Consider the following 26,331-nt stretch of genomic DNA (forward strand, 5'->3'; position numbering starts at 1 on the left):
TCGGGTCCTCCAGTTGATTTGGTCATGAGGTGATAATGATACTGAAGGTGATGGAATAATTATCCCTTCATCCAGGAAGGACCAAAGCTAAGCCTCAAGACTAGCTTATACGAGGACCCCATTTTGCGCTTTTTCCCGATTCCACAGTGAGTTTAGGTCGTGTGCTCGCCCCAACAAGACACTGCCATTGGCCGCGTTGTGAACGAGGGAACAGTGGGCCCCCCCTCCCGCCCCCGCGCCGCACCGCCCAGGTTGGTGGACTTGTCGACGAGCGACGCCACGACGAGGAGGCCGCCGCCCGGCGGGCCAAGTCGCGCCGAGCGCTGCTCCTGCAGGGTGGCACCCCGCAGGTCCGGGTCGGAGAGGCCACCGCGCCACGACACGAACTTCTTCTGCACGTCACCGTCACCGACACCATCCGTGTCCTGCGTCACCGAGCCTGTGCCGCCGAGACAAGAGGAGGAGCAGAGGGGCGAATGGGAAGGACAAAAAACCCATGTCCACCGAGGACTCGAAATCGCATCAAAAGTCTGATGCCGTGTATCCACAACCACTTAGCAGGCGAGCTCGGCAGCGCTGGCTTGGACAGGGGGCTTAGAAGCCCTGGGACAACCCATTGCTTTTCAGCATTAGCCGTCCCGACGCAGATCCGTGTCTCCAAACCGTATCAACCACGAGGCCCCGTGGGCTGGGGCCCCCTTCTTCCCGTTCCATCCCTGCCTCCCCGCTGACCTCTTTCTCTCCTAGCCCTTCTGAACGCAAGCTTGGGCCAGGTTAGACCATACCAGCCCAAAAATATATCATAGCGGTAATCTGTCGCATCTTAATATTACGTAAAAAAATCACGGCTGGGAACGTCAACGCGGCGAGCAATGCCACCGACAGCGGATCCCATTTCTGCGCTGACCCTGCGACGTCACCACCGGCCGTGAGGTCGACCCAGGCAAAACAAGCGTGCCGCTCCTCATCGTGGGGGGGTCCTAGCACGTGGCCCGGCGGGGCTACCGCAGGAAACCAGGTGCCAGACCTGCGAGGCCTGGTCTGCGAATCGAGCCGGCGCTCTTCCCGGTGGTCGTGGAAACTCGGCATCGGTGACAGAAGCGGCGCAAGAGCAGGAGAGGTTGCGTAACCCCACCCCGGAGACTCGAACACTCTGCCGCCTTGTTCTGGCACACACGGTGATAGGCATCGTGTTTTTTTGGACTTTCCGTTTGCCACTTATTGCCGTTTTGTTGAATGGTAAAAAAACCGTTAAAATAACGTATTGCCTCGCGAACACCGTGAACTATTGTTGTACCGAGTCTTCTTAAACACCTTGTTATCACACCGTGACTAACGTTACACTGCTACGGCAATTTTTCATTATACCTTTTCAACAAAAACTAAGAATTAATCTCAATTACCCGTTACTTCCCTCATTTCAATAATTGTCGGCACTCCCCACAAATCTGTGACAGGCGTGTGACTAACAAACGATGACAACGATGTGCAAGTCGGTTGGGTACCACGCGGCCCGCAAGACGGTGCGCCTCCGTTTCCATGGACACGAGCGAGCGTGAGAGACCGACGGGGGGCGGGGGGGGGAACCTCAGAGCATCGGAAATGTTGGAGTGCAATGGCAGCCGTCTAATAGCCCTCCACTCTAAAGGACTCATCGTTTTAGGAATAATTGGAAAGGGCGTGGGAGGCGTGCGGACGCGTGGCTTGCTCTCGATAACGACGGTGGCAGTCGTCCCGCACGCCCGCCCGCCCGCACCTCTCTCCCGTAGCACCCAGGCTGTGTCCTGCACGGCCTCCAGCTCCCGGCGAGGGTTGGCGAGTGGCGGCGCGCCGGGCCAGGCGTGCCGTCGCCACGGCAACGCCTCGAAGCGGCCCACCCACAGCCACTCGTCGTCGCTGAGCTGCGAGAGGCGCGGGAAGGTCCAGAAGATGGTCTGGCGAAGGGGGGGGGGGCAGCAACACAAAAGCGCTGAGGCAACTCCTTTGCAGAGCGGGGAGAGCAAAATGGCAAAGCTATAAAAAAACAAAAATGTTTCGGCGCAACGGCATCTGAGCAGCTTTGTCGAGATCAATTGCGATGGACGAGACCTTTGCGTGACGTGCGTTTTTTTGTAAAGTTCATCGCTGAACGAGAGACAGCAAGAGTCGAGGGTGCCCATCCGTGCACACTTTTGCCTCGTTATGCTCGGCAGGCAACAGCCCCTACGGGCGCCTGGGGGAAGACGACGAACCGAACGCAGCATCGCCACTGAAGGGCGATTGCCGCTCACGAGAACCCGGCCCTTCCCTGGGGGCATCACGAGGGACTCGACCGCTGGCCCAGTTCTCCGACACGCGCATCGGCGTCTTGGGACTCGGAGCTCGGGTTTGCTTTCCGTAACAAGTTCCCCATGCCAACATGCAGCCAGTGCCGGGAATAGGCAAAGAGGATGGCAATGGGTTAAGGAATTGGGGGGGGGGGCGCTGATAAAAACACATCCACCGGGGAACGAAAGAGCAAACGAGAGGACGTGGCGATGCGGTACGCTGACATAGCGGCAGCCGCCGGTGAGCTCCAGAAAGGTTACGTAAAAATAAGCACCAATCTCTCGTGCGTTTGTTCATACGAAGCCAAAAAGTATTTTTTTTCCGGGCGAATAACCACCAGCCGCAACGGCTGAAATTAAGCGAATACATAAGATAAGTAGAGATAATAATAACAAAGCAATTATGAGATGAGGCAAATAGCAGAGGATGAAGATTAAACGACGCACAAACAATCGCGGACGCAAACAGATGCCAATGGTGACGCCAGCGAAGGGACTTTGATGAACATAAAATATGCCAGGCTGCCCAAATCCTCCCGAGTGTAACGCTTGAACCCACAGCGCACCTCGCTCGCCCGGCGCTTCCCCACAGAAGCCATGCGGAATCACAAGCGGCCGCACGCGCGCGTCCCGCCGACAGCCCCGAGTCAAATTCATCAGCGGCGGGCTGCACAATTACCCCTGGCTCGCTGACGTCACCTCCACAGGTGCGCACGACCAAAACAAATTTATTAGAGACGGCAAAACACATGCGCCCCGCGCATCCGAAGAACAACAACAAAAAACAGAGCCGTTATTATTGGCATAATGAGGCAGCTTGGGACTGAATCCAAAGGGACGGCGTCACCTGACCCACCCAGGTTATTACCGGGACGCTCGTTGACACTGTTCAATTGACAGGCGCCCCTTCTACGTCGCTGTCGCACCGCCATCACTTGAGCCCAGAGGAGTGGAAATTTCCCCCACAGCTGATGAGGTGCATCCTCTTTTTTGTCTTCTGTTCATTCTCCACAAAATGTGGGGGTCACTGCCCAACGCGGATCAAGGGGAACTCGGCATTCGGAACTCGGTGGTTCTTCCGAGCTCTGTGACCTCACCCCCCATCAACCCCCTGACCCCACCTCCCCCCCCCCCCCTCCAGCCAGAGACGAAACGTCAAAATCACGGCCACGCACCGATTTCCATCGCAACGGAGAGATGCGCCCACGTCACCCCAGAGGAACCCCCCCCACCCATCACACGCACACGCACACACACGCGTGCGTGTTCACGGGGCTTGTGCTCGGGCTCCGAATGGGCGGGGGAGAGAGCGAACGCGCCCGCGTTTGTTCACGTTGAGCGCGAGTAGAAAACTTTCCCGTCGCTGAGATCGGAGTGGGCGCTCGGTGGAAACGAGCGCCGCCCGCGATCGGCTGATGCCCGCGGTGCGCCCCGCACGTCGTCACATCTCGCAAGATAAGCAGGGGTTCAGCCTGGAGAGTGCTTGGATGGGCGAGCACCGTGCATGGCACACGTGTCGGAGGCTGGCGGGGCTGCGTTGTCAGCGGAGGACAGTGCAGCAAAAATCCACTTGCATAGTACTCCGATCCCATGTCTATGCTCGCCGTCCACCTTCAGCAACGCTCAGTCTGGCCATACAGCCCACGCACGGCGCGGGCAGGCCCTCATCCAGCAGCGGCCCGACACAAGGGCTGTTAAAGCATAACAAAAAACGACAGAACAGGCTGATGTTTCGGATGATCCTTCTCCAGAGCGGTTGCATCCTATTGCCCTGGACACAGCGCAGCGCTGCCTAATTTGAACTCAAGCACAATGAATGACATATCCTAAGCGAAAGGACGGAGGCTCACGACATAGCCCCCCGCGGCTTGTCCTCCGTAATACACCACGTGTCCAAAAAAAAAAACATGTCGTGATGGAATGAAATGAAATGGGCGAAAATCGGAATGCTGCCCAAAGCTGCGACACAACAGACTGGCGGTGGCGTTATTGTGGCGGTGGCGTTATTGTGGCGGTGGCGTTATTGTGGCGGTGGCGTTATTGTGGCGGTGTTTATCCGCCCAGCGCGAGCTCCGGTGCAGCGCGGCACCCAGCGTCGCGACCGACGGCTCACAATAATTAGCTTTCTATTTTTACCCGCAGCCACAGCTGCCCATGCGCTCCCCCGTGGCAATCGTCTGCTGCACGAGTGACAAAAAATTGCCTCCTTCGCCACACAAGGGAATACCGCAAAACGACAACGCTTCCATTGTGCACAGTCCCTCCCTCCCCATGCCCCCCCACCTGTAGCCCCTCCACCTCCAACAATTTCAGCCTTCCCGACCCTGGGCTACCCAGAGATGCCCTCTACCCCACCGCCCACGCCACTTCCCTTTCGGTGATAACGGCACGCTGTGCTGTGGCTTTGTGAAATACACACTTGTTTCTTTTCATTGCACGCGCATTTTGGGGTTTTTGGGGTGTGCTCATTGCATGTGGCTAAACACACGTGTACACACCTTGCTACCAACATCCCCTGTGTAGGCTACTTAGACTATGAGGGCAAGCGCCGTTAGTGAGCGTGTGGTGTGGCCGGCACCATGCCTGGCTGGCCGCCTTTACTTCCCTACCGAGCGAAGTATTAATTTAAGTAAGATTCGACCTACGGGAGGCCCAGGGCCGGTCGAGATATCGCCCGCCGAAGATATTCGCCGCGGATGGGAATCAAACTGAGGTTGCTGGGTTTGTAGCTGAGTGCGCTAACCACCGCACCACGCTCGTCAGTGCAAAATAAAAAACATCCTCCTCCACGGACGCACACACACGCCCACACGCAAAACCGGGAAATAAAGACTGCGAATATTTTCTGTTGACTTGTCATTGAGGCTCACTTCCAGATAGGACCCGATGCCTTGCAAACAAGTCGACGTGTGTGTGTGTACATTTTTATTTTAACAGCGCACATCCCCGTTACCGGTGAGGTTTGTGCGTGTGCATAAGGGCTAGTACGCGATCTCCGGATGTGCTCGTTTGGCATCCGGAACGCTCGCGTTCCATCTCCGTCGCCATGTGGGCCGCCGCTCCCGAGTGACCGCGCGGAATTGGCGGCCGAGCTCTGCCGCCCTCACTTTTCCGTCGGGAGGGTTGAAGCGTCGTTTTATTGGTACTCGCCTCGCTGAAAAAGGTCGGACACCACGCTGCCCAACACGCGGTGCACTCCGAAAAACGCATCAGCAAACAAACTAGCGAAAGACCCAAAGCCTGATGTGGAGCGCTGGTCAGCGATGGGCGGCGCTGGGCAGCACTGCTGCCCATTGCCTGCTCGTGAGATAGGCGGAGAGGCATCGGCCTTGCTCTGCTTTGAGGCATGCAGCTGGCCCGCTGCATAAAAGCATAATTTATTTTTCAATTAAATAACAACAAAGCGCAGTCCTGAGTGTGGAACACCGTATTCTCGCTCCGAGGTCTGCCGTTTTTGATTATTACTTTCGATAATGGTAAAAGGGCTTGAAAATACTTGAATAAATAAAATAGTAAATTTATCACCGACAAACAGGCACAAAAAAAATCTATCTTGGGCTCGGTACGAGTGGAAAAAGCGTACTCTTATTTTAACACACAAAGGTGTTGTTATCATCACTTTCAGAATGACCACTTTAACTGGTGCATCCTTCCGTACGCAGCTGTGTGCCAAGGACAACATGAACAAAAAACGCTGAAGGACATGGAGAGTGGAGAGGCGTAAGTGCTTCTAAGAAAGCCGTTCCCCAGGTGGGGCTGACGGCAAACAGCGCAGGATGAGAACTCTCATCGAGTGACGGTGTGACAAGTGTATAGGCAAGGGCGCAGGGCAGCCCTGCCACGTTTAGTGACCGTAGTCCTTTATACCATTATTTTTTTAATGATCTGCATCTGGTGAGCTACATCAAACGTCGATCGTTCATGCTGCGACCGTGAACAGAGCAGGCATCCTCCATAGTACCCCATAAAGCCACACAACGAATGAGACAAAACATTCCCCGTGAACTCTTTTATCTCAAAACTGCTTGCTCCCCCTTCACACCCCTCCCGACGTCCTTCCCACCCTCCCCGCCCCCCTGACTCAACCCACATTAATTTCCCCACGCAGCAACTCCATCCACATGGCCCTCCCAGAGGGAGAGCCAAAGGTCCCGGTGGCTAAACCACATTGGAGGGGGGCCCTCGGAGTGCGAATATCCTGGGAGCCCTCCATTGATGAGCCCAAAGCCACATGGACCAACAGCGTCAATTCCAGCAATTACTGACACTGATGCAATCCCACATTGCTTTGTTTTACGGTAATGTCTTTCATTTCGCGGTATTTTCAAATGCTCGCAGCGTGCAAATGATGCGGTGATACCGCGTCGTCATTGGACTCACAGCTGGGGACCGTAACTGTGGTGACACGACTCATCACCTCTGAGATCCAGTGCCTTCGGGGCCCTCCCCTGCCACCCTCATTACGAGGCCCCCTGTGGAGCGGGGGAAGAAGCCGGAGAGGCGACGACCGGTTCCCTCGCGTCCTCCGCGCCACCGGTGTCGTGGCACGTGAGGCCCCGCGCAATCACAAGCCACAAACTCTGCATGCGCACGCCAGGTACGATCGCAAATTGTCACGATATTACATCTCACACCCGGACATGGGTGGTGCGAGGCCCGGGCTAACAGGGCTTAGCCCCCCTCAAACTGAATCGCCAGCCGTGGCATTCAAACTCAGCCTACACGGCCAACCTCCCGAGGCCAGACTTGGCGAGCGCGTGGTGGACTCACGCAATCGGTGAACCCCTGCCGCCTTGGGGCTACCGATCCACCCTAAAAATATATCCACCGTCCACTTATCGTTACCACAGGTTGGCTATGAAAAAAAAAAGCTCTACATATATACACCGATATACTCGGCCCAAATAACCCCGATATTTCGGGAAGTTAACGCCACGGTGGCACCACGGAGACGAGATGTTAACTACCTCGCCTGGTATACAGGGGGTCGTGGGTTCGAACCCCACCCTGACACCTGCATATTTGGAGTTAGCATGTACTCCCCGTACTGGCGTGGATTTTTATCCGGGTCCTCTGGTTTTTCCCTCCACATTTAGAACCATCATGCGTTTAGAGTATTTGGAGGCTATACATTTTCACATGATGACAAGCCACTTCATTTGGGTATCATTTGTGGCGAGGTTGCTTCTGAAAAAGAGCTATATAGCTCAGCGGGCCTTACCTGGTAAAATAAAAAAAACATTGTTTAATTTAGTTTTAATATTGTCTCCACACACATTCCATTAAAAGTCAGGCTAACTGAGGTGGATTGATACCTGAAATGTCCAGGCAAGGTGTGAGAATGATGAGGATGAGGATGATGATGATGAGGATATACCAGTTTGGAGTGACCACCACACCAGTTCTCCTGTAAAAGCACCCGACCGGTGGAAGAGGCACCAGCAATAATTCCACTGCCCGGCCAACTCCAGTTCCACGGTTCCGTTGTCTGAAACTGTAAAAACCCGACACGGACTTTTTTTGCCTCCACAAACCTGGAGCCACAAGCCGCCACTGTCCACCGTTCACTCCTGCCAGCCCCCGGTCCGCTCACCTCGACGCTGTAGTCCAGCAGCGGCTCGAAGGTTCTGAAGAAGAAGTGCTGTTGCAGTTTCTGCCAGTTCCTGCCGATGTTTCTGTGAACGAGCGGGCGGAGGTTCACGTTTCAAGTTGATTTTGTTGAATCGGGTGAGAACCCAAGAGATCAGGATGAGTCTCATGTTGCACGAGTGGCCTGCGACATCAGTCTGCCAGGAGGGGAACAATTATTTGTATGCATAATCCCAATTGAGTAATTTGCAGACTATTTCAAAATGTTACAAATTTGGACCGTGACCCCGGCACGCAACGGCCTACACCCGTGAACGACGTCGGGGAGATCTTTAACATCCACTGCGAAACAAGACGGCGCCTCAGTGGCATTAATACGGTTATTTCACACGCAGCGTTATATTTTTTATTGCGGAAAGAAACATGTCCCAGGAGAAAACCCACTCGCACGAGAGAAAAATATGCCAACACTGCACGAACAGCCTGTCTAAACCCTACTGTCTGTACTGCCTTCGAGAGACACTGCATTGTTCCGCAGGTAGGCATCTAATGTCGGCTCCATCGTCGCCGCGAGCCACCCATCACGTCCATCGCCGCCACCCGACCAGCGCCCGTCGCTTCAGCTGGAAGTAACGAAACCCCCCAACCGACGTCACGGGCAACCGTTGTGCACTCTGCTAACGGGCAAAGTACACGACACGGTCGCCCGCGAGTGTTTGCGTTCCGCGACGGCGGCGCCACAAACCGTACCCGGCGGCCGGCATGCAGGCGGCGCCCCGCAGGCACACCTCCACCAGCGGCGCCAGCGCCCGCAGCTCCCCGTCGGCCGGCTCAGCCGGCCTCTCGGCAACTCCCGGCGCGCAGACCGCCCCCCAGACGCGGCCCAGCGTGAGCAGGGCGTAGAGTCGCACGAGGAAGCTGTGGCTCATGCACCAGGGCAGCACGGCGCGCAGGCAGCGGAGACCGGCATCCTGCTGATCGCACCAGCAAGCCACGGGCGCGGAAAACACGGCCAGATGACTCGATCACTTCCGCTTCATTTACTGCCATTGAAGACGTCTGGCCGGCGTAGCAGAGTCGGCCCAGATACTCTCTAGAGGGGCTCTCGATTCCTCCTGCTCGCGGAGGCCCTTGTTCCAGTAGTGACATGACCAATAAATTGCAGGGCTGCGCCTTTACCTTCACATATTGTTATTTATCATCTTTTCAATGAAAATGTGTTCTGCCCCAGCCCAGTAATTTAACTCAGCAGTTAAATAACTGGTCGAGACGCACGGAGGAGTGGCAGCCAAAGGAGGGAACAAGAACGAGAGGACGTCCAGCGCAGAGATGACATCTGCTCGTGTGCAGGAGCAATATGGATGTTGCATTGCAGGACTGTGAGGGACGGCATCAGTTGTGGAAGGCTCTCATCCAGCAGTGGATAGATAATGGTTGATGATGATGTTTAAGCTAGTGTATGCGGTTCCCACCGCCACCGACAGCCCACTACTAAAACTTCGTGGCAGTGATCGTAAAAGGCCAATAGATCGACGAACGAACCATGGAGAATTCGAAACGTAACTTAGAGTTGCAGCAGCGGATGCACATATCCCTTCCAAAATCGTGGGAGTGGTATTTTTTTACAATTGTAAGTCTCTACAATATACATACGCACGGCACGTGCGCGTACACACACGCACAGTAAATCAAAACACAGACTAAACACGCGGCGTGTGCCGAGAGACCTTGGCGGGACCCCGCTGTGTTTTCATTTGGCGTTGCTCACGGGAGCTGCGTGGGACGCACGCCGTTGGCGGCGGGCAGGTGCCCCCCCCCCCCCCCCCCCCCCCCCCCACCGCGTGGGCACGAGCGCAACCCCCCCGCCCCCTCCCGCCCCTCCGCGTGGGCACGAGCGCAACCCCCCCCCCCCCACCGCGTGGGCACGAGCGCAACCCCCCCGCCCCCCCCCGCCCCTCCGCTGGTTAACCACGATGGCGGCAAGCGGTGGCGCGGAGGTGGGGGTGCCGAGCGGGCACCGCCGACAAGAACCTGGGCTAAATCCGGGTTTTGGCCGCCCGCGACCAAACCGGGTTGTCGAGCGTAGGCAGATGACGGCGAAGCCGTAAGGCGTTTAACGCACGCGTGTGCGCGCGTGTTGAACTTCTTTTGCAATGCGCGTAGCCGACCGTGCTAATCGGGGGTGCGGGGGATGGATTGGCGGGTGCTTGTGTGGTCTGGAGGCCGTAAGTTAGAGCTGGCGATATATTTTCCGACTTAATCGAAGTCTTAATCACCTCACAGATACAAAACGGTCACCGTACGCCGTTCATTCAAATACGACCGTGCAGCAAAAACCAATCCAAAAAGCGTGCGTGAAGTGAACCGTGAATCATCCACAGCGTGGCCACAGCGAGTACCTTGTCCGAGTTGCTGGCGGCCACCGTTGGGAAGTGAGCGAGCACGGAGAGCAGGCTGCAGACGCAGCTCTTGTTTTTCTCCGGGTCCTGGTCTCAGCCACGCAACAGGCTTCGTGTTAACGCCCTCATTCATGAGGTCAAGACGTGAAATAGCGAAATCAAAATGTGACCATCTACCCCCACACAATGAATCGATGAATTGTCACGACTCTGGGTCGCGATTCCATTTAAGACATTATTCTTCTAAGTCTCATTTGCGAAGTTAGTGCCATTATGCCTAAACGTGACGTTGGCACATCAATTACGTTCAATTCGCGCATATCGTATAACGATCAACGGATCCGCACGCGCGCGATCGCGATACGTTCGACACGACCATCGCGATCAATTTTAATCGACGAGACTCCACACAGCTCACAGCACAACCGATTAAAACTGGCGCAGGCGCGGTTCAACGCGTGCGGGCGGCGTGGCGCGCGGGGTCCAGCGCGCCGGCTCACGTAGGCGAGGGCGGCGACGAGATCGCCCAGGAGGTGCGGCCGTCGGTTGAGCGCGAGCACGAGCGCCCACTCGAGCAGGTAGGCCACGGACGGCTGGTTGTCGTCCGCCGTCGCCGCGCACGCCCTCGCAAACACGCGCTCCACCTCGTCCTGGCGAGAGGCGAGAGGGCGCCGGGACCAGCCGTGGGTGAAGTCGGATAAAGGGGGGGGGGGGGGCATTAATCCCGGGGCGCTCTGCGTGGTTTTGAGGACCCCGTGCAGTGAGAGCCACTGGCGATCAGCCGGTAACCGTTACACATCTCACGCGTGCGGGAGCAGCGTTCAGCATCGCTAAGCGGGCTCCAACCGGTTTCTGATTTTGCCGATGGGCACAGCCACCTCTGCTTAAATGTTGATAGCGAAACGTGCCGATGACAGCGACCCCAACAGATACCAACAGCACACTCGTGCCGCTGAAGTCTTACACTTACTCTTTCCCCTGTGCGTATCTCCATTCATTCATTCAATTGTTCATTATAAGACAACCCATGAAATGTTATGTCAGAATGTCAAATATCAATATCAACATTTTCCTATCACCGTTCTATACAACCTTGGAAAATCGGATGAATAACACCTCTCCTCAATTGGTCGCTAATCAAATAACGACAACATATTAAAATTTCTAAGCGATGTCCTATAAGCGATGCAAGGGATGTGTTGAGATATGGTATATGAATTAATAATGCCCCCGTGCAAACAAAGATAATTATTAAGCGAATAACTCGGAATAAATGATCGACCGTTGCAGCGCTGACCCATGGAGTATGCGTAGAGGACACGGCCGACTTGCGGAGAGACGTCGATTTCGTTTGCGCTAAGTGGCCTCCGCGGGCGTTAAGTAAATTACTCCACTCTGGTCGGAGTCACGATGCCGAGCCGCCACTAAATTTTAATCAAAACACGGCTGTGCCCCCCGCCCCGCCCCCCACCACCTTGTGAGACGGTGTTTGGGAATTGGATTTGCTTCCTCGTGCCCATTGTCAGGAACCTCGTTTGTTGGAATCCACGTGCAGAAGTCACGGGCTGCACGGTACCGTCAACGCGCTGCACGAGATACCGGTACGCGGTTGCCACGGTGACGAAAGGGACCTCTCGATGCACTCGAGGCAAAAGCGAAGGTCGGGTAGTGGGTCACCGATAACGCCAACGAGTGACAGAGCAGCAGCGCAAAGGAGGAACGTGGACGAGGGGATAGATGAGGTGGGGGACCGTCATGTCTAACGCTGAGAGTATTTTTTTACGGAATCCCACCCTGCAGCGTCACTTTGTTGAAAGTAGGGCGGCGAACTTTAAACAAACGTTGAACGGTGAAGAGAATGCGTTGCGGTACAATCCACTCTTGCCTGCCGTGCGTTATTTGAACATGAAAAGAAAAACCTCCAACGTTTTGAAAAATTGTAATGACACTTTTAGGACCGCTAAGAATTAGGAAGGGGGTGGTGAGGGGGGGGGATACTCAGCCTCCCCCCCCCCACCATCCTCGCCAACACCGCGGGTGCCGAACGACGACGCATATTCTGCCGCCAGTGGGAGGCTGGGGCAGGGCGGGGGGCGGGACCCCCCGTGGCGATGCTTACCGGGCCCTGCGAGGGCAGCAGCAGCAGCACGGCCTGCCACAGCCGGTTGCGCGCGCGGTGCTGGTCCGAGTTGGCGAAGCAGCGCGCCTTCCCCGCCGCCATCGCCCGGTCCTGGGGGCGAGACGCACGCAGCCGCTGCCTCGCGCCCTCTCTCTCTCCCTACGCCACCGCCACCCGCTCGGCGAAAAAACAAACCCCCCCCACTCCCCCCCCCCCCCCCCCGGTGCCGTCAACTCAGAGGAAACCGACTGCCTCGATCTTCAATAGACTCAGGGGGTTGAGAGGGCATTGAGAAGAGAGGGCAGGGGACATATAGGAGACTACGAGATGGGAAATTAAATAAAAAAGTTTTTAAAGAAAAACCTCCACTTGTAAATGTTGTGGGTTTACTCTCCAACACATCACCGGTGTGCTCAAGTAGTAACTAATTTTCACGTTTTGTTTACGTGACAAACATTACTAATTGGCTGTGTCGGGTGGTGGCGGGTTTAACGACACAATTATATCTACGCGATCGAACCCAAAAAACCTTTATTGTCGATTTGCTTTTTGACACATATATATAAACAGCAATGTAAGTTAATGGTTCTGGGGGAGACCGTTCTAGCAGAGTCCATTTAGAGTTATTTGTTTATATACTTACTGCTGGCTTTTCCCAATTCTATTTGCAATAACTCTGGCAGTGCCATGGCGCGGGATGCAAGACTTGCCCATTTCAAACTCGCAGGTAAGCGCAGAACCCTGCGTTAGAGAAGGGCATGTGGGAGGTGACTTGTCCAATAAATCCCGTGATTTAACATATTATACACCACATAACTAGCTGTGAAACCCCTTCAAGTGATCTATTGTATCCATGCTTAGGGCACTGCAATTCCCCATGCTGCTTGCTATAGAGATGTCCGTCTATTACATAAAAATTTATATATTTTTTTTACGTTTAGAGCTGGCAATTTTTTTACCAAATGAAGTAAACCAGATTTTTTTAATGAGATTGTGACCAAGTTGGGGACCATGAACTCCCTACATTTGAGAAACAGTTTTAATCACGGATGGCTGAAACACGGATTTTAACTCAGGATTTCAGCTGTGCTGGCTCAATGCTCTGAGCACTCGGCTACCAGCGTACCTCTGTTAGTATGTTTGAAAAAAAACATTAAGACATGAAACCACGAACCACTTCAGCACGGTAATATGCTTTTAAATTGCCGCAGACTGAAATGTTCATAACAAAAGCTTTCAGGGTCGTGAATTCACGCGACGTGGATTTGGCGGGACGAGAGACGTTCAGCGCACGTGAGGACCTCAACGCGGTTCTGGCCGGGTGTCCAAGTGGAGGGCGCGGAAAGCAGCAGCTCGTAACTGTGGCCACGAACACATCGGCAGCATAGAGAGGTAACCACGAGGTGGTCTATCGGCAGCGCAGGGCAGCGGTCAAGTGTCCGCACACCCGTGTGACATTTGGCAATGGAGGCGCGGTGCATCGTGGGATGACATTTGTATGCTCTGCCGCTGTGCGCCTATCCACGAAAGTGCACCACCGGTCTAGATAACAAGCCTGTCTGGTAAGTGTTGAGGCAGTCAAAGGAATGGATGAGCTTGCCTTTGATTTTACACACTGCTCGAAAAATAACGATTAAATAATCTTCCGTAGCGCAATTCTTTGATGTTTTTATTTCGTACTCCATTTAATCTCCTGCCAGGCTGCAGAGCCGATTTTAAACGCCCCAGTTCTTGTGCCGTCTCGGCTAATGAATTGGGTCGTTGCATTTGCATTACAAACGGTTATGTAAAGCGTTACATAACGTCTTGTGCGACAAACAGAAATAACGCATTTGAGACACGGGGCACTGGGACATTTGCCTCGTTTACGGAAAATTTAGGTTTTTTAAGGTCAACACAACACATCGTGAAAACAGTAGAGATTGAAAATGGCCGTCCATACGTAACTATGGCACCCGTGTGGTCTCCCTTGCCAGAAATAATGAATCCCAAGGGCTCTCACGTGGTTGAAAAAACACCGCCAATCAATCAACTTCAGGTAGGTCCAGGTAATTTTGGGTCATTTCAGGACACCTCAGGTACCGGTTATTGTGACATAAGCTTGGCACGTGGGGACAGCCACCGTTGACGTCTCGTGTGCGCCGGTATAACACGTGCTCACGACCGCACGCCGACCCGGGCAAGCAACAACAAAAAAACAGAAGACGTTTTGAGCGAGCGGCTATTTTGAAAACCGAAGCGTAAGAGTGGCTTTCACTTCACGCTGGGGCCGCGCGTCGTAATCGGTCGGCAAATTCACCCGGGGCCCTTCATCAGTCCACTTCGCGCATTATCTTTGGAAGCGTTTTGCACTCCGCGAGCGCAATTTCTTTCAGTTGAATGACCGAGCAGTCATTGTTGCATCTATTTTGTGTGTGCATTCGGGATCGGAGTGACTATTTGTTGATTACAGTTCTTGCCGCTTCCCGCCACTGCTCGCAGAAGTTATAATATTCTGTCCGTGTCACGGTGCACGCGTGCTGCAGGTTTAGTCCGTGGACAAAGGCTGCGGTGGTCTGTATCGACTTTATTCACCCAGCCCCAGCCGCAAACTCTGACACTAATCTTATCCACGTCTCTCAACAACAACAGTGTTCATTTATATGCCGTCGCAATACAATCATATCTCAAGACACTCTCTAATAATGAAAACCACATTCGCGTGGACGAGCGGATGGGGGATTGGCGAGCAGAGATCAAGAACGTGGGGGGCAGCCTGCGACGAAACAACTGGAGCCCAGCACCAACAAAGATGGGTCCCAGGGGCAGCAAAGGAAGCTCCAATGAGCTCCTTAATTACTCTCAGCACCGTCGGCACCCATAAAATCCGAACCCTATCTCCTTATCTGCGACCCTATTCCTTACCCCGGCCTTAACTCCGGCCCCGTTCCTTTCCATAACCCCACACCTCAAAGCAAACGAACCTCCACCCCGACATTAACCCCAATGGGCGGGCCACGCACGCTCAGAGATCAGCGGAACGGCTAAGGGCAGGACGCTGTCGTAGCGTCGCGGTCTAGTCCCCCTTTACGCGGAAATACATTCCCTTCAATCCACGAAGAAGAGGGACGAAGAGGAGGGTACGAGGGGCGTCGGTGCGAGGTGGCCGCGCCTGCCTGACGCGCGCCGGTGGGCGGCGGCGCGGCGCGTCGGCACGGAACACCGCCACGGCGCACGCACGCGGCGACGTCCAGCATAGAAACGGCCCCTCCCCCGGGGATTGGCTAGCGTCAATCGAGAGGGGTAGACGAAGACGAGGAGGGAATCGGGTGACGGGCAACGTCTCTCACAGCCACCGCCGTGGCCGCTGCTGTTGCCGTCGTCCGCAGCCAGAGCCGACGGCTGAGCCCCTCTCCGCGACGGCCTCCTCCCCAAAAACCCTCGCGCCTCCCTCCAAACTCTAGATGACCCGGAAATTCTGCTGCCAGGACCCTCGTGTGCACGACGTGAAGGATTTATCAATCCACTGCTGGATGAAGCGCCTCCCCACACTCGTTGATCGTACGGTGTGGGTTGCTAAGGGGGGCAGCGTGCCCAGGACCGCTTTAGACTTCACTCTCGCCACTGGTGTTGGCCGTGGCCGGGGATCAAACTGGTGTGGCTTGGTTCATAACACGGTGCGCTAACCACTCCGCCACCGCTCAATCCCAACAATACTGTATGTCCCTGTAACAAACCACAATGGATATTAGTGTACGCAATACCCAAACAACCCAGCGTGACGAGGAAAAAACCAAAACAACACACAATCCATACAACAATACTGAGAAATACATGAACACAACATAAACAAAGTGCGCAACAAGCATTGTGCAACATGTGTATGTTACGTGCGATGACGTCAATGTCGGATCCACGTGTGTGATCCGTGTCTGATCCACATGACGTGGATTAGACGTGGACAAAGGAGCCAGAACAAAGCAACCGGAACGAAAGCTGAAAAGTGTGCAAAGAAGTGCGGAGAGCCAAAGGCTTGGAAATTCTCTGAGAGACACAGGGAGCAACGCACGGATTAAGGAGGATACGTCGCTTGAAGACACATTTTTGACCGTGAGCAACAGCAAGAGGGCAGGGCACGTCGAGAGAAGGCACGACGACCGGCGGTTGAGAGCTAACGACGGAACGGAAGTCAGAGGGAGGAAGCCGCCCCGAGAGGGCGTCCACCGCAGAGATGGAGCGACGAAATCAGCCCGCGTGCAGGGGAGGCCTTAACACAGCAGTGGATTGGTCGTGGCCGACTGCTCTCTTTCTCGAGATAAAATAAGTACGTCCACTATATGTTGCAAACAAATCTAAATCAGTATATTCACAAGCTACATTATAATTATATGCATTGATTCATCGATTTAAACAATGTACCGCTTAATCGATTGACATGCATTCCTATGCCGAATATAAATGCATAAAATTGTGCGTGTACATTTGTTGACAACATGAATTACATACAAATGGTACTCTAACATCACAGTTGGGCTAATGGGGTGAACGAAACTGCACGAAAGAAAGGATCCATTCCTGAATCGTGAAAACTCATCACATCGCTGTTGTGCGGTTGAATCGCTACGTGCCAAATACATATTCTGGAAGACCGAAGATGTCATATTTCTTGCTAAGCACTGCGAAGTGGCGGAACCCGCTCTGTGCGTGACGAGGAGAGTGGGGGAGATGGCGTCGGGCCGGGCCGATGACTCGCCAAGCCCATTCAGCAGCAACCGCTGAGGACGGCCGTTTTGGCTAAATGATCCGACTGCTTGCCATGGCAAACAGAACAAGCGCTCTTTCTAACCCGGCTACTCGAGGTGAAGAGCCCCCAGATATTAAAAGGTGACGCAGACGGGCAGTGGAGGCAGCGTTTGGCAGCGCGCCTCCTAAACCCAGCGGCGCACGAGCGCTCGTCTTTTACGAACCCCGGCACGTCGCCGCCAGCGACAAATTAAACCGCCCGCGCTGCCCGCGGCCGCCTTTAGGCGACGGAGCCACCCCCCACCCACCCCCCACCCCCCCCAGGGAGGGACGAAAAGTGCGACACGCGCAGGAAGGCTCCCAGCCCTCGCAGGCGAGCCCGCTGAGAGGTCGCGTCGAATGGCCGGGCAGAAAAAGGGAGGGAGGGGTTAAAACACGCCCGCTGTGCTGTTTGCAGAACACGTCCTTATCGTGTTTGAATGACGGGGTCGGGAGGGCACCAGGGGTTCACTGGGGTCACACCCAGTATGTCGCTCTGCACGTAGCCAGGCGGGGCTCTCAACACAACAGGTGCCTCTCTGTGTTGCCCGCCGTCTCATGATCGTCCTCGCTGTCGCTACGGCTCGCTCCAGATTTGCTCTCTTGGCGAGTCACATGTCCACATCGCTCTCCGTTTTGTGAGGCGGTCAGGGAGTGACAGCGACGGATTATTGAATCTCTATGTGTGCAACTTTGCATGTTACCCCCTGAAAAGTGTGGGTTTTCTCCAGGTACTCCAACATGACAAACGAGGATTAGTGGATTTAGCGCCGCCAGATACACTGCAAGGGAGGTGTAGTGTAATTAAAGGATGATGATGATGTTGATGAAAAACGGATCTTAAGACTGCGAGGCTCTCAGGGAAAATACAGAATTATCACCATATTCTCCAGACGACAAGATGCACTTTTTCCCCTTGTGTTATAAAGCAAAAGCTGTGATGGACGCGTCTTACTTTCTGGAGAATACGGTATCATGTACTGGAATTGTCACTGTGCTCCTCTTTCTTCCCATAGCCACCCGCTCTCCATCGTCACTAGAAACGTGCGTTCAGAGTATGGGGCTGCTGATAGAAATGTCCACGTGGTGAGCCACTTCGTGGAGCTATCATTTGTGATTGCCAGGTGGCTTCTGACAAAGAGCTGTGTAGCTCAGTAGAAAACAAAAAGAGTTCGTTGATTACTACCCAAATACAGTTAACACTTATATGGGACTACCGTTTTCAATGGAAAAAGAACGGTTCATACACTGTAACATGATAACAAATGTAAATGTTAATAGCTTCAAAAAGTCAGGGAGTCTCTCCACTTGTTCGCCATCATTGTCAACACGTGCCTGGAATCTTCTCCAGGTGGTCTCCGGAGGCACCTTTTCTTGTGGTATTATTGCAAATTCTCAGAAGCGTTAACATTTTTTGAAGCGCCCTGTGCTGTACGTGTAAACTCATGTACAAAAAGAAACGTTGGCCTCTCGTCGTCGTCTTCGTCATTTCGTAACGATCGCTCCACAATCGCACGCAAGCCGAAAAAACGGAAACAAATCATTCTGGGAGAGAGCGGCCGTGGGGTATGACGAGCCCCCCCCTCCCCCACACCCTCTGCAGCGACCACACTTCCTGCGCAAGTGTCTGCTCGTTTATTTTTAGCCGTCAATTAGCGCCCTTGAAACAATAAAACTTTAATGCGCTACCGCACGCGGCGCTCCAGCAATAACGGTGACCTCGGCACCCCCCCCACCCCCTGCCGCCCCCCCCCGCGCCAACTCAATGTCCCATTGTGAGCATCGCTGGCGCCCTGTGTCCGCACGCACACAGGGGCGCTGCTTTACCTGACCTTGTCAGCCTAATGGGCTCTCTCAGTCTCCACTCTCCATCCACTCACGCTCCTACATGCAACGTTCACACACACACCTCTATGTACGTTATACACATACACACAGCCCTTTGTTAAACCACTGCGGGACGGAGGCCTCCTCCAAGCCGTCCAGGTCGTGGGGGTTACTTGACCATACTTCATCCAGCTGGTCAGTGCAGGTTGGAGAAGTGGGGAGGGGGAGCATAGACGTACAGTACAACAATTGCGTACGCTGCACTACCTCCTGTTGCCCCCAGCGAAGCCCCGCACCAGCCAATAGCACAACGTGATTTAGACGCAGTGGTCGCCCATCCAAGCCTCATCACGTCGGGCTCAAGCCTGCTTGGCTTCATTCCAGGTGATTTGTTCATTAAATATATATTCATAGTCGTGATTTACAGCTGAAGGAGTTCAACGTACATATATACAGCCTAATGTCAAGATACTGCTAGGTGCGGGCCGCTCCATGCCGTATCGGTCACGGGGGTTGTCTCACCGTACGAGTCTCATCAAACAATTTGTTCTCGTGTAACTGGGCGGTGCGACTCATAACAGAGCCCATCTCATCGCCATGGCGATTACGCCCGCACTGCACTTGCCATTGCTTCACAATGCTGTAGTTTTTATTCGTTTTACATTCGTCAGTTTTGGTGGACCAGGTCACTCTTGCAAATGAGGCTCTCTCCCGGTCTCTTCGGTTCCCACCCAACTAAAACAATGAACTTGACGAATTCCATTACCGTGTAATCGCCGAGAGAAATACAGGTACTTCATGCACAGGAGAGTTGGTCACGAAACGAAATGCTCGTTAAAGGGGCTTCAATGCATTCATGGACCTATGTTTACCTACATCGTGATGTATTCAAAGCATCTGGACTACAGCGTTATGTACGGAGCACAAATATCCGACCGACCGACACCTCTACTGCAATAAAGTGCTTATGCTATTCCGATGACCACGGCGAAAGCCCAAAAGCCAGAAAGGTGGGATACCGCAAGAGTGGACCACGGCGGGCCGGTGTTGACCCTGCAACGACCACAGGATAAAGCAGAAGGAAGAGAAGGTACGGTTGCGTCATCATCGTTTTCTGAGAGGGCTTCATGACGCATACGTGCAGTGGTGGCAATGCCTGTATCATTGTAGCATTGTATACGGTCTGGGAGATGTTCACTACGAATCTCCCGAGAGCGCCGAGTCAAAAATCACAGGGTCAGCCGCCGCGCACTAAGTGGTAGCTTTATTTATTTTTAATTAAACACGGCTGCTCCGCGATCCCCCAGGGTGGGGGGTGGGGCAGGTATTATCACCGTGCGGTCACGTAGACAGCCACAGAGGACGTGTGAGCCCGGTTAACCATGAAGAATCCTGCATAAGTAGGGGTGGCCGCGTGACTCACGGGGGCGACGCCTCGGTTGGATTAAGATGCCGGCCACCACTGAGGGCACGCATTCAAGCTCAGGTCTAGCACGTAGAGGGAGGGGGGAAAAAAAGGACAATTGTCCCTGTGCTCAAACGAGCTGACACCGCTTAGACCCTGGCATAGAATCCGAGCAGCCGTGCGTGATTAAACCTCAAGCGTAGTCAGTTGATGGTCTGAGTGCACGCAAAAAAAAACCCCAGCGACGAATTGCACTCTCTGTAGCAGGGCCGGTGGGAATGTACTGCTGGGTATTTAACAAAGCGCCTAATGCGGGGTGAGTGGGAGAATATCGAGGACTCATTCGATACGCTCTGAATGGACGCAGTGGCAAGGTCGGTGGCTCGATTTCAGGGTTGGTCCATGCCAAGGATAGATATGCCATTGTTATCTGTGGGGCGAACCGCGATGACGAAAAACAGGGGCTGCTCTTTGATAGAAGCCGGAAATGCAACTGGTATGCATTCAAATTCATAGAGCATAATGAAAATGATAATAATGGCATTTATTTACCTTTAAAATACTCAATCTCAAGACTATTTTCCAAAGAAGCCCTGCTTTGGGATGTTTGGCCACTTCCATCACCGAGTGTTTGGCACGTGGGGGAAAGCCAGCGAACCCGGAGAATACCAAAGTATTTTTTACTACCGTATAAGCTTGCAGGAGCCCACGGGGCTGCAATAGCCTCTTGGGAAACACAGTTTGTGGGACACCGATGGACAGGGATTCAAACCGCACCCTTCCTGTGCACAGCTCTAACGCCAGCGCGAGTCGAGTGAGGCTCTCGTCAACTAACACACCGCGCGCGATTTCCGATGACGGAAAAAGCAGGCACGCCGCTCCCTCGTGCAGACCTTCTCTCTGGCGACCACGGTGAAAGCGTGCACGCGGCGTGCTCCGTAATTTAACACGAAACATGCGTGACAATCATTAACCCCGGGACGTGTGCCGGTGACGCTTTTATGCGAGCACCGAGCTTAACTATTTGTCGATAAGGGTAATCAGTCCCATCATCTCCATATCCACGCTTTGTAATAAATTATTTAACCCTTTTTGCTCGACTCTGTTATTGTATTTCATCGATTGTCTGCTCTGTCGAAAAGTCCTTTATCTTTCAGATAAACAAAAACGCAGTTTTTTTTGTTACTTAAAACATATGGGAAAAAAAGTGGAAGAATTTTTTTTTTCCAGGATGAAAATTCAGCGATGGCACAATTGCCATGAAATGAGGGTGTGACGTCAATTCCGCAAATGTAAAAGCAAACCTTGTAAAACTGCTGTACGATGCACAAATGCAGACTCCGATAGGGTTATGAATTCACTCCTAAAGAAGAGGGAGTGGTTTTTCAGCTTGCCGACTGATTACCATACATATGAAGGCTTTGTGTGGGGGTCTGCGATGCAGGGTGGCGATGAGGAGCCGTGGGAGGGAATTCAGATGCAGACAATTAACCCCTGAACCCAGAGCGTCTGTGGGCGATGCAGCCACAAGGACTGCGGACAGAAAGCTGATTAATTGCGCGAAGGTAAAAATAAATTAAACTTGAAGGCACCAGAGTACACTACAGTGGTTGTGTCGCCCGACAACGTGCGAACACTGAAAAATAACATCGCAGAATGCCACCACACTGATGTATAAATAAAAACAGAATTATTCTAAGGAGGCCAGAAACAAATTATACAAATGACATTAAAACGACGATGCGTTTGTTATTCTATGGAGATGATCCACTGAAGAGGATGGGGCAAGGCGTCAGGAATGGTTGGGGCGCTAAATACGCGCAGGTGACACCAGTAGCCAGGTGACACAAGTGGTCAGGTAAGGTGACACCAGTGAGCAGGTGACACCAGTGGCCAGGTGACACCAAGTGACACCAGGTGACACGAGGTGACATCAGTGGCCAGGTGACACCAGGTGACACCAGGTGACACGAGTGACCAGGTCAGGTGACACGAATGGCCAGCTGACACCAAGTGACACGAGGTGACACGAGGTGACACCAGGTGACACCAGGTGACACGAAGTGACACCAGTGGCCAGGTGACACCAGGTGACACCAGGTGACACCAGGTGACACGAGTGGCCAGGTAAGGTGACACGAATGGCCAGCTGACACCAGGTGACACGAGGTGACACCAGTGGCCAGGTGACACCAGGTGACACCAGTGGCCAGCTGACACCAGGTGACCCCAGCGTGACCCGAGATTCAAATCCAGACCGACGCCCGTCATTAAACTGGCCTCTCAATTGTAGCGAGACGATGGTCTCTCTACCTGTAATGAGACTCCCCCTTTCCTGTGAGCGTCGAGGAAGTGCCTTACTCTGGGTTTGCCAGAAGGCAGTACAGCAAGTGGACTAATCCCCATCTGTTTCCATCTGTACGGGGATTGAGTGTTGCCCCCCTTGCGTGCGTGGGTTTACTCCGGGTGCTCTGGTTTCCTCCCGCTTGTGTAATAACCACAACTCATCATTAACGACTGAAAACATCTTAAAGTAAAAACCCAATGTGGCAGGACCCTCCTCCTAAACAAAAGTCATCCGACTCAGTTGCGGCCCTCCTGGACAAATGAGTACATTTCCAACCACATTAAATCGGGCTTTTTTTTTACTTAACTTGGGTTATTTTAGCAGTGAGAATTAAACACTTCTGTTTGACACACGAGAACATTTTTTTCAGAGTATTATTAGCATGCACATCCCAAGCGTGGTTAATGAGGCTCTATCGAGGTGACGGCAGAAGAGGACATCTGAGATCATATTTGTTTAAACAAAACTAAATACAAATGCAAATTTGTCACCTTACTTTTAAAAGTGAAACTCAGCATCAACCCAATTATTATACTCCACTATGCCAGAAGCAGGCTGCACACGGGCAATGATTGTTCATTCGTGAATTGTAACGTGTCGTTAAATCAAACATGTTAAATAAGTTCAACGCTAATTTGGAAAACCTATTTTTTCCATACCGCTTTTTAAATGGGAATGGCAGCCAATGGATAGAACACGGCGGAGAGAACGGCCAGTGAGGAGATGTGCACGACTAAGATGGATTGTGGCATCGCAGGACCTTAAGAAATTGTGATATTGGAGGCCACTGTCCAGGAGTGAATATAAAATGAATTGTTTTAAAAACCAAACAAAATTCATTCAACCTGCACTGCACCAATACCGGGGCATTCTGAGTTACATTCCTGCCACAGACACCACCAGCAAGCGGTGGCGTGTGAATGGAGTCCGGGATACCCACAGGCGTACTCACCCGACAACGAGTACCTGCTGCGGCAGGCTCATTTCAGTGGTGGGAAAGACAAAACTGGCCGGTCATTCGCGATTCTGGCATCACCACCCCCCACGTGTACCGAGCCGGCCTTTACAGACCCTCCGCTAACAGCAACTTGGCCAAACAGTCAATGAGGCTAAATGAGGCCTCTTTGTGTTTGCTCGTGTTAAATAGAGTGCGCGTAATGAACGCATGGCCCTCTGAGCCGCGCGGGACTACCACACCTGGCCCGGAGAACCGGAACCGCGGGAGCAATGGGATGATAACCCTCGCACAGATGTCACCGTTTTCACTCAAATCCCCCTTTAGACAAGAAGAGAACACATTGTAAATGTACTAAATGTCCAATTGGAGCCACACGTTATAAAGTATGTAATAAAATAAACGTATATGCGGGTTATGGCATCACGGGGGAAGAGATTTTTTGTATGGTTGAAGGGAGAAGTGAGGCAGAGGAGGATGCAATAAAAAGCACTTCTGTACTGAACAAGACACCGGGGCAGATGAGAAGAAAAAGGTCTGAAGCACCTCCGGTTCGCGCGGTTGGCTACGTACAGTGCGAAAAAACTTCAACATACCTACAAGCCTGGACTCGAACAAAGCGATCGGCTGGGCCACGTGCTTGTTCACAGTGAGAGAACTCCAGGCTTTGGGACATCAACGGAGAAGGCCGACCACGATTGAGAGGCCATTGTGGCGGAGAGTCCGGAGTGAAAGAGAAGGGAGAGAGGTTGGAAGGGGCGAGTCCACGTAGGACCTCGTGAGACGGGGAGGGCGATCTCGTCGTTGATGTGCGGCTGGATTGGGAGTCGGTGGAGAGATTCCGGGGAATGTGGGCAATTTGTGAAATAAACCAGCGAGCAATCTGGGAGGGTTAGCGCTCATCCAGGCTCAGCGAGCACAGTCGTTGTCATTTATGTTTTTTAAGCAGCAGCATCAGGCTATGGAACAGCTTTGAAAACATATTTTGGATTGACTTACGTCGACGTGATTCAATGTAATTTCTCCATTTGGGAGAATTACTTGGTGACAGACACACGACATTGTTTGTGAGCGAGCGCACGGACGATTGTTAAATCACGCGCCGGATGCATCACGATCACCACGTCGTGATCGGAGGATCCCTGATGACGTGTAGAAGTAACGCCGGCTGAACAATACGTACGTAACAATTTACCGATCGATCCTTGGGTGAACAATACGTACGTAACAATCTACCGATCGAACCTTGGGTAAACAATACGTACGTAATGATTTACCGATCGATCCTTGGGTGAACAATACGTACGTAATGATCCACCGATCGATCCTTGGGTGAACAATACGTAGGTAACGATTGACCAATCGATCCTACTATTGATGACTATTACGGCCAAATTATAAAACTGAACTTTGTACTCAGCATTGGGTTTTACAATGTATAAGGCGCGCTATATTTATAGATCTGAAAGACTGAGTGAGTACATGTCAAAAAAAAATGTATCATTAATGTACATATGAAGATTAGAAATAAATGGATCCATACAAACATATACGAGATTTGCAAACTAAACACAAAAGCCGTGTTATATGTGATACCATTCAATTTACTTTGTACACTGAACAATCTCAAATCCGCGTCCCCCTTGTTCCAACGCAGTGAAGGATAAACTGAAAATGTTAGGCAACGGATTTCACAGGTCATTGCTGAACCCGGCCAAAACCAAGGCCCCCCGCCCCTCTGTAGACACCGCGTTCCCGGTGTGCATGAATAAATATATAAAAAGAATCAGATAACCACCATCTGGAAAATAAAATAAATTGGGCCCTATTTTGTAATTTTCAAGCCACAGTTCAAACGTCAGGGCCATAAATTTTTACCGATCGCAATAAGCGCCCCCTTAGCAAGTCAGCGTGAACGACCGCCATCGCCGGGCCAAGGCTGACGCTCGCGCTCCTCTCGCTCTGCGCGCGCTCTCCGCTCGCATTTTACAGCCACGCCCGGGCACTTTATTGCTGCATAAGTGCACGAGCCACTTTGCCGAAGCCGGGCCGGCCCGGTTGAAACGGCCCGGATTCTCACACGCGAGCTGCCTCGCTCGCCCCCCCCGCTCGCCCCCCCTCCCCCGTCCACTGGGAAGCCTGTGAGCGCGGAGAAGCGCAGCGAACAGAAACCCAAAAAACTAAATAAAACATCAAGAGCCACTCGCGCCACGTGCACGGCGCGTGCGGGGGGGGGGGGGGGGTGAAATAAATTTTAAAAACACCACCAGGTGGTGGGGCTGCAAATCAAGCAAAGCTGCTTTGTGCGTGCGGCACAAAAACAACCAGCGGAAAATTACGGCCGTTACTGTCAATGACGGCGATCAAAATGGGGTTAGCGGGGAGAACGAGCGTGAAGGGCTCGCGACGCCGGCCCGCGGCCAGCGGCGTTCGGCAGCTGCGGCCTCGCGGACGGCACCGAGAGTGACATTCGCGTCTTCGCTCCAGCTGGTGACCATCACTTGAAAGATTGATTTTATCCAAATCAAAATAAAGTGATTTGCAGCTGGGTTCCAATGGACCGTCGTAAGTAACGTCTGACTGTGTCATGAAGCCTGATAGGATTATTATACAATCACAATAA

At 52.9% G+C, this 26,331-nt stretch overlaps 1 protein-coding gene across 6 annotated transcripts in view; it reads right to left on the reverse strand.

The window, feature by feature from the left end:
* TARBP1 (TAR (HIV-1) RNA binding protein 1) overlaps positions 1-26,331 on the reverse strand; it is a 62,703-nt gene that overhangs the window by 15,246 nt on the left and 21,126 nt on the right. For 3 of the 6 annotated variants that reach the window (XM_061559526.1, XM_061559528.1, XM_061559525.1), the window contains 7 exons: positions 12,414-12,524; positions 10,795-10,944; positions 10,295-10,381; positions 8,646-8,869; positions 7,900-7,981; positions 1,757-1,934; positions 245-439 (listed from right to left, as the gene is read on the reverse strand). In XM_061559526.1, coding sequence (XP_061415510.1) covers positions 245-439; positions 1,757-1,934; positions 7,900-7,981; positions 8,646-8,869; positions 10,295-10,381; positions 10,795-10,944; positions 12,414-12,524 — 1,027 coding nt within the window. Of the gene's footprint in view, positions 1-244; positions 440-1,756; positions 1,935-3,695; positions 3,998-7,840; positions 7,982-8,645; positions 8,870-10,294; positions 10,382-10,794; positions 10,945-12,413; positions 12,525-26,331 lie in introns of those variants that run through there. The other 3 variants (XM_061559527.1, XM_061559530.1, XM_061559531.1) reach the window with 3 other exon arrangements.

The sequence above is a fragment of the Lethenteron reissneri genome, chromosome 25 (genome assembly GCF_015708825.2).
Source record: "Lethenteron reissneri isolate LAM-NWPU_2019-01 chromosome 25, ASM1570882v1, whole genome shotgun sequence".
In the NCBI taxonomy this organism is placed as follows: domain Eukaryota; kingdom Metazoa; phylum Chordata; class Hyperoartia; order Petromyzontiformes; family Petromyzontidae; genus Lethenteron; species Lethenteron reissneri.